Source organism: Cicer arietinum, chromosome 7 (assembly GCF_000331145.2).
Source record: "Cicer arietinum cultivar CDC Frontier isolate Library 1 chromosome 7, Cicar.CDCFrontier_v2.0, whole genome shotgun sequence".
In the NCBI taxonomy this organism is placed as follows: Eukaryota; Viridiplantae; Streptophyta; class Magnoliopsida; order Fabales; family Fabaceae; genus Cicer; species Cicer arietinum.
The window spans coordinates 11,243,181-11,252,187 of NC_021166.2; the positions used below are offsets into that span (position 1 = coordinate 11,243,181).

General features: G+C 31.4%; 1 protein-coding gene across 1 annotated transcript; it reads left to right on the forward strand.

Moving 5' to 3' along the window:
- The first annotated feature begins 4,040 nt into the window (after window positions 1-4,040).
- LOC101491869 (protein arginine N-methyltransferase 1.6) lies at window positions 4,041-8,907 on the forward strand. Its single transcript, XM_073363707.1, has 12 exons — window positions 4,041-4,416; window positions 4,491-4,698; window positions 5,363-5,488; window positions 5,584-5,748; window positions 5,831-5,949; window positions 6,028-6,107; window positions 6,290-6,564; window positions 6,703-6,939; window positions 7,806-7,879; window positions 7,998-8,091; window positions 8,216-8,365; window positions 8,500-8,907. Exons 1-12 carry the CDS (start codon window positions 4,106-4,108, stop codon window positions 8,581-8,583), a joined length of 1,923 nt encoding a protein of 640 aa, XP_073219808.1. The 5' UTR covers window positions 4,041-4,105; the 3' UTR covers window positions 8,584-8,907.
- The last annotated feature ends 100 nt before the right edge of the window (window positions 8,908-9,007 follow it).

Below are 9,007 nucleotides of genomic sequence, written 5' to 3' on the forward strand. Positions count from 1 at the left end.
AATCTGCACATTTTTACTTATATGAGATGTATCAGTGAAGCAAATGGATGTATCTTAAGGCTGATCACTTTGCCAAGTTAATTAAAACTCACTCGAAATATTAACGACTATTATTGTTGAAGATATTGTTTATAAGTATAAATTAATTGTCATTTCAATTTTTATGATCGAGATAATAACTCAATTAATATTAGTTTGATAAAAATAAGAGAAAGTGAATGTATTCTTAAAAAATTAATTCGTCGAACTAACATCGATCATATTTTCGTCTCAACTCTAAAGATAGAGAAAACCTACAATAAATATCGTTGATCGTCAATAGAATTTCAAATAATTTTTCGACCCTATGGTAGACTATATATCAAAATAGTTTGCAATAAATTTTACCAACTTTTAAATATAATTATTTCAATAGACCAACATATATTTAGTGTAGCACAAGAGACATATTTAGTCTAACACAAGAGACTAATCTTGTATGTATGACACATACGACCATAAATTAGATATCACCACTCAATCAGATGCTGATATTTAGTTTATTTAAATTTAATTTATTTGAATTTTTTATTAACATAAACACTTACTTCATTTTAAATTAAATAAAAATCAAAGTAATTATTGAAAAATCAAGACAAAATAGATTAACTTTTTAATTAATTTTTTTTATCTATATTTAATTAGTACGAAACTATTTGAAATAAATAATGGATATACAATGTTTTTGAGATCAATTGCTTGTGAAGAAACAAAGTACAAATCATACACCGTATACTGATTTGCCACCTAGCTAGTGAATGGGACACTAGTTCTACTAATTAGTATAACTTGTATGTTTCTGTGTGGAGTCATTTGTTTATAAACTTATATTGCTTCCATGAGTTTTAGGCGACGACCAAAAATAAGATAAGTACAAGAATAGCTAACATTGACGGTTCAAAAGCTCTTACAAGTTGAACCGACTCTTATTTATCCCAATCTTGCAAAATCCAATTCATTCGGTCATTTGGAAGTTTTTTTAAGTCATACTTTTATTAAATTAAATTGTGTGGACTTAGACCAAATCCTTTTAGTGGTGTTACTCCTTTCATTCTCTTGTGTGTATTTGAAAATTATTACACTTGATTTAAGATGATTTAACTACTAAAAATCAGACTAGATGCATCATTATGTGTCCCTGATTTCTACTTCTCAATCGGAGATTTTGACAATTTTTTTAACTTTAAATCAATGATCATAACTTTGTTAATATAAAGGGAAATGCTATAGGGTAAAAAAAAACAAAGTGATGAAAAAATACGAAAGCTAAGAATTTTTTTTCTTCTATTCTCACTCTCAGGTGTCTCCATCAAATATGAGGATGACTCTTGCACTGTCAAAAAACTTCTTTGTCTAATCAATAGGGTCATCCAGACTAGACTTCACAACGTGGTAAATCTAAGTTCAAATTTATATTAGAAGAGATACCACACTTAGTGTTTGTAAGCATATCACATCATGTTTGGTGGCTGTAAACATTCATAGAACCTTTGGTTTATCTCGTCTTAGAGTACAATGGCTCAGGTTAAGCATTGGTTGAATTTCATTGCACTTAGCACATATTTTTTGGATAAGTCCGACCCAATTTCTTTCACACTTGATATGACATCGTATTGGAGGGAATAAGTCTAACCAAGATAATTAGATTCACGACCCTTAGGATAGCTGACAAAGAAGAATGTGAGAAATGCAATTATCAGACAAATGTTACGAAGAAGTTATCGAATTAACATAAAAATGATATAATTCAAATAAAATAGACAAACACTAACTATCAAACAATTCGGACCTTGAATATAATTCTACATCAGCAAATGTTCTAAGATTCCACCTCGAACCAAATATCAAGTAGCAAATTGGTCCATCATCTCCAAAATGATTTTTTCATAATTCTAACCTTAGGTTTTTTACTTTTATAAATTCTCAATCAAAGATAAATCTTAGAGTAAGACTTTTGTGATGCAAGACAGTTTTGCCATAACTTCCAATGTCCTTTTTGCAAGACATACGAATAAAATCTTTTGTATAAACTAATTCACGTAGTGTTAGAAAATATATGAAGAAACTCTCACTAAGAGGAGTAACTTTATGGAAATTCATAATGTTAATGAGAAATCATAACAATTGAAAGTAATATTTATTATCCACAATGATTGAAAATTGAACAACATAATAAGCAATTTGTATTGTTTGAAATCGCATAACAATTCTTTTGTTGAAGCTATTGCAAAATTGTACATTTTCCAATTTTGTTCAACACTGTCTTCTAGTTCTGACAATTTTCACATAAGAAATCTTGTCAAATTTAACATTAAAACTGGGAGTAAGGAACATATAATATCACAACTCAATACATTATTGTTATACTTATCTCTATGGTTATTGTATGTGTAGACCAACTTCTAATTGATATAAACCCAAAACCAAACATTTCCAGCTGTCCCACTTTTGATCTTAAGTCATATAGAGAACATCTCCCAAGTAATTCACAGTAATAATGACTAGTATGATGAGACACATTTACAACAAGAAAGGCACATGTCATTGACATATGAAAAGCTTGGTGATTTAAAAATTCATCATTGGAGTGAAATGACTAGTATGTCGTTCTTTTCAATTGGAAAAGAATATTATTACATGAAAGGATTGTAATTGACTTTTCTATGGAGGATTGGAGGGTGATTAATTAAGGATTAAGATTGTTAAGGCAATGAATTCGGGGGACACAAGAAACAAGACTGCGTATCGAAGGTGGACAAAGTTCACTTATTATTTTGAATCAAAATTGGTTTCCCTTATTACTTCTAATAAACTAATTTGATTTTTTCGAACTAAAAATTGGTTCGATTTTTTCAAATTAAAAATTGGTCTAGTTCAGTTTTTCGAACTGATAACCGATTCGATTTGGTTCTACTTTTAAAAAATTAGTTTGAAAATAATTTAGTTTTCAATTTTTAGAAATCAGTTCAATTAAAAAAAAATAACTCGAATCACTTCAATTCTACAATTTGATTCAAGTTTTTTATTGTTTTTGAACACCCCAACAACCTACATTTCAATGCAAATCAATCTCCCACAAATATAAATTTAGAATTGTAACTTAACTCCATTTTTAAGAACACAAAGCTCTCGTTAAAAAAAAAACAAAATAAAAATACAATGCTACAAGTAAAAGAATGTGACCTTTAGGTTAATTTCAAGATAATAATTTATTCGTTTATTTTTTTTCTAATTAATTATTTATTTAATTTTAAGTAACTATTTGATATTGTATATCTTAAAATGTTAATAATATTATCATTTTTTAAATAAAACCAGAAAATTCATCATCATTTTTAAATAAAATTCAGAAAATTGATTTTCAACTCAACACAATCCATATTTTTTTATTAAATTCATAATTGAAATATTCAACTCATATTTTTATCTCCAACAACAATAGCAATATTAAATCTATCAAATAAACAACTCACATTTGTTGTTGGCGAATTATAAAAAGAAGAAGATATTATCCTTGTGATTTGGTGATCAAATATTTAAGTGTTTATTTGATGAATTTGATGTTGTTGTTGGAGATGAAAATATAAGTCTATTGGATGATTTGAATTATAAATTTGATCATTGATAAATATATAAATTTTATAGATTTTATCTGAAGTGATTAATATATTTATTTTTATTTTTTTAATTATTTAATTTATTCATATATCACGACTAACAGTCATTACTTATCTTTTAACAACAATAATATGTATAATTTTAAAATTAAATAAAACTTACAAGATTTAAATTGAAAAAAAAAAATTATATAGACAAAAATGAAAGAGACACTAACTTATAAGAAGAATCAAATATTAAAATAAAAAATAAAAAATAGTTTAAAAATAAATCAAATAATTAATTAAAATTAAATAAAAGATCAAATAAAACAAGAAAGACGAGCAATATTCGTTATTACTTACCTTTTCCAAATTTGCAATTTGTGAGAGTTGTAAATTTGATAATTTAAGGTTTACACGTTGTATGTTATTTTAACCATGTCACTGAAACAGTGTCTTGTTCTTCCATGTATTCTCTGTTCACCAAAATCCTAACCGCAATTTATTTCCTTCGTCGAACTCATTCACCTTCTACGCTAACCGCTATTAGAACCATGAGTTCAGCGTCCACACAGCGCATTTTCCAGCTCAAGCTAAACCCTTTAACCGGTAACTCTGAATGGGTCGTCATCGAAGAAAACGACGAACAAGCCTTCCACCAACCTCTTCTCGCAACGACGTCGTATTTGGACATGCTCAATGACTCCACCAGAAACACAGCATTTCGTGAAGCTATTGATAAAACCGTCACAAAACCTTGCCACGTTCTCGATATCGGGTAATCTAATTGTGAAGATGTTTAGGGTTTAGTTTTTTTCTTATAGTGTGATGCTATTTATAATAACTGTGCAGTGCTGGAACTGGGTTACTTTCGATGATGGCTTCACGAGCTATGGGTGGGAAAGGAACTGTAACGGCATGTGAGTCTTATCTTCCAATGGTGAAGTTGATGAAGAAGGTTATGCGCCTTAATGGTATGGAAGGAAGAATCAAAGTTATCAATAAGCGCTCTGATGAACTCAAAATTGGTCTTGATTTATCTTTACGTGCTGATGTTCTTGTAAGTTACATTGAACTTGTGTCCTACCAACTAGCACTAGCACTTCCTTAATCCTTCACTTATTGTTTGTTAAATATCAACCTAGTATAGACAGTTCAGATTGAAGATTGAAGATTGAAGACATGTCTGAGTGTCTACACTGACATGACATTGACACATATGGTGTAGATACAATACAATTACTTTTATTTTCTCAAATTATTATTGGCGTCTACGTGACAGTATTGATTGTTATGCATTGAGTAGCATCGACAGCTCGAATTCAAGGAATGCCTGAGTGTCCACACTAACACTGACATGTTACATACGATCACTTTTATTTTCTCAAATTATTATTATTATTGGCATTTACATGTTGGTGTACGTGTCTATATCAATGCTTCATAGTTAAACATGTTTGTAAAGATCCCATCAAAGATTGTATAATTTTGAGGGGAAAATGGTGGAAATAGAAGTGTCAAATTCCTTCACGCGTCATGTGTGGAAGACTTTTTCTTAAAATAGGTAGATAGGTAGACTATCTTAAAATAGGTAGACTAATGAATTGGTGATTATGAGAGCTAAAGTTAGAGCTTATTTTTGGCATTTCATAAGATGTTGCTCTTTCATAAGGTGGACCTTTATTGTTATTGTTCAGTTAGGAAAATTATTGTCTTTATTGCAGGTGAGCGAGATATTAGATTCAGAGTTACTGGGTGAGGGGCTTATACCAACCCTACAACATGCACATGACAATTTGTTGGTGGAAAACCCTCTGACTGTACCATATCGAGCAACTACATATGGACAGGTTAACATAAAGATCCTTTTCATTGTATTATATTTATTCTTCTTTCTTTTGAGTCTCGCAGAAGTTTCTGCTTCTTACATCAGTCCCCTTTTCAGCTAGTTGAAAGCACATTCTTATGGCAATTGCACGATTTGCAAAACAATGAGGCTGGTGCATCTGATGGCATTCGACTTGCCCCTCCTGGATCTGAAAGTCTTTTAAGTGTTAAGCGTCAGCAATATGCCATGCATTGTGATCCGATGAGAGAAGAACTGAAAACGGTGTGTTTGAAAAGAATTATGTTACACACTTCATTAAAATTTATTAGTAGTGTCTTTCCTTGTCTAATTAAGATCCATCCAGCTTTCAGAACCCTTCAAAATTTTTGAATTTGATTTTTGGAAACGGCCAGAGAGTTATAGCAAAACTGAGCTGCGCATAAAGGCAACTGATGATGGCAGAGTTCATGCTGTTGTCTCTTGGTAATCATATATGTGTTTCATTAGTGCTACCAGAGTATTTATTTCCTTTCAGTTTACAACATTCCTGGGCTCCTTTAGGTGGGTACTTCAACTAGATCGTGAAGGGACAATTTATTATTCCACTGCCCCAAGGTGGATAAGCTCACCGACAATTACAAGTGAGGTTTTGTTATTATGATATAGTTTTTCGGTTAGACTGTGTTGACATGAGAGTAGTACTATTCCATTACAATGATTGCCTTGTTACTGTTTGGAAGTTTAGTTACATGAATATGAATTATTTATAGTTGTTAATAATTTAGAACATTCATTGCTGATGCTGTGTTTCATGCTTCTCCAGGTCCTGTTGACTGGTGTGACCACTGGAAACAGTGTGTTTGGTTTGTTCCAGGTGGTGGTATATCCACATTCAGAGGGGAAGAAATTTGTTTACATGCTACTCATACTGATACTAGTATCTCATATAATTTAGATACCCAAATGTCAACAACTGATGTTTTGCACCATGGGTTAACAACGAATGGAGATTTTCAGCTTGTACTTCCACCAGAAAGGGTTGCAATTTATGGAGACAAAAATTGGAGGCTTTCGATGTTGAAAGCATTAAAAAGTGTGGTAAGCTATTCCTCCTCCACCTCACGACATAGGATATGACCTTTCACTTGTATAAGGAACAAATTGTAAACAAAAAAAAAACTTTTTGCTCTTCATCAATTTATCTTATATGATTACATTAACTATTAATTTCTACAGTTGCAGGGAAGACGTCACTTATTATGCGTGGTTGCAGATGATAGCGTGTTTTTACCTCTTCTTGTGGCAAAGCTTTCAGAAGCGCCACATGTGATATCATCTTTTCCGGGGCTGAAGGAAAGGGGCTTCCAGTATTTGCAAGCTGCTGCCCGTGCAAATAATTTGTCACCTGATTGCATAAAAGCTGTTGAAAAGGGGGTGAAACAGTTAACCATGCACGATACAAATGAGAAACAGGTTGAACTTTCCTAATTCTACTGGGTTGGTGTGGCTCTAATTTGTATGTATATATGCATATGAATTTCAAGCTCTGGTAGAAATGTAGCACATAGAACTTTATTGATGCCTATGTAGCATAAATGTAAAATGTCAATGACTCTGGCCATGAATAGAGAAGCCTAGAATTTATAGAATTGAACAGATTAATCTAGCTAATACTGTGTTCCTCTGATATGTTTTGTATGAAATAATTATATAAATTTTATTTTCAAAAACTTTATCATATTATTGCACATAAGCAAATTTGATTGTGTTTCTTGCTAGTAATAAACCTTTGTAGATTAGATCATTAGATTATTAGTTTTGTTGTTTATTTAGGGTCATTGGTTTTGTAATTAGTGATTTCTATTTGAAATTATTTATTTTTATTTATTGCTTTCTGATTTTAGTCTATATTAGATTATCTTATTCTGGCATAGAATAGGATTCTCTTATTAGGGTGGTTAGCTGTGTTCGGTTCTAATTCTATAATGTGACTTTCAATGTAAACATTTGAGATTCTTTTGATTTTGAATTTCTTTCATGCAAAGAGCATTTGAGTCAGGGAGAACTTTGCCCTAAAGGAGTACTCTTTGGTCGTCCTAAGTTAAAACCTTTCCTTTTTTTTATTATTTGTTATTTGTACTTAGGAATTAGAATGCATTAGCTGCATTTTAAGAAGGTAGCATGTTCAACTGTTTGTTGGATGTAGTAGTAAGTAGATGTAAATCACATTTAAATTGTGTATGTGACAGTACATCCTTTTCATTGAATTTTCAGGCTATTTTTCCTTTTTTGAATTGTTATGATTTCTCAATATCAATGCTTATATGTTTGATCTGTAGGTTGACCTGTTAATAGCAGAACCTTTCTATTTTGGACATGATGGCATGCTTCCATGGCAGAACCTGCGGTTTTGGTATATTTCATTAGCTACTGTTATAATCATCTACTTAACTTGCTTGGTCATATATGCTGTGAGTATCCATATTATGTAGTTTTAAATTTTGTTGCTTGCTTTGACTCAATTTTATTAGGAAGGACCGTACAACACTTGATGATATCCTCTCTGAGGACGCTATAATAATTCCCTGTAAAGGAATTTTGAGGGCGTGTGCTATCTATCTTCCTGTAAGTTAAACATATACATAAACTGTAGATTGAGAAAAGCGTGTATTTTTTTAAATCTTGGGAAAGCATTTATTTTTGTTTAACACAACCGTATATGTGGATTGATGGGACAAACAATTTACAGGATCTTTGGAAAAGTCGTTGCTGCTTGAGTAAGATAGAGGGTTTTGGCCATTCTGGGGTTAATGCTACATTGGGAGCTTGCGGGCATGTAGCTGAATTGGAAGAGGGTCCTTGTCTGCCTTTTTTTCTTTGGCAGTGTGGAGAATTTGATGTAATTAATCTACTCTAAAATTCACGTTCTTGTAATAAGCTGGTTCTCTCAATAAGCAATGAAATAGAAATCTATTTGTTTCATAACAATAGTGCCCTAGTATCAATGCACCCTGATTGTGTTTACTGTTTCAGGTGCTTAGTGAGACATTTGATGTAATGGAGTTTGATTTCACAAAACAGATATGCCAATGTCAAGGAAAATCCCAGGTAATATGATAAATCATGATGTAAGCTTTGGACGCATCAGTATAATTAGCAGGTTTGGTACCTAGTGTTGTAAAAGACTATGGTATCAAGTGCCTTTTTGCACCATAGGTTGTTTCTGTTGTAGCCTACTAACTGAATTGATCTTTTAATTAGCTATCTGAGGGCAGCATCACAAAGAAAAACTTGACCTAACTATTAGACAATTACAAACTTTATCCTTTTCTATTTAGATGTCATTCTTCTGTAAAATATTTATCATTGTTCTTCTCATCTTTCATCTCATTCGTCTATTCTGGTTTGTTGGTTCATAGCATATAAGCAGCTCTCTTTCATTATATTTACATTTATACCACACAGAAAATTTGTAAATGCAATTTCCTACATAGAATGCCATATTACAGCATTTTCAATTTTTTTTGGATAACTCTAGTAC

Coding starts and splice junctions, on each gene's coding strand:
- LOC101491869 (XM_073363707.1), top strand. CDS start 4,106: ATGTATTCTCTGTTCACCAAAATCCTAACCGCAATTTATTTCCTTCGT. Junction 5,950..6,027: donor GTTCATGCTGTTGTCTCTTG/GTAATCATATAT, acceptor GGGCTCCTTTAG/GTGGGTACTTCAACTAGATC. Junction 6,940..7,805: donor ACGATACAAATGAGAAACAG/GTTGAACTTTCC, acceptor TTTGATCTGTAG/GTTGACCTGTTAATAGCAGA.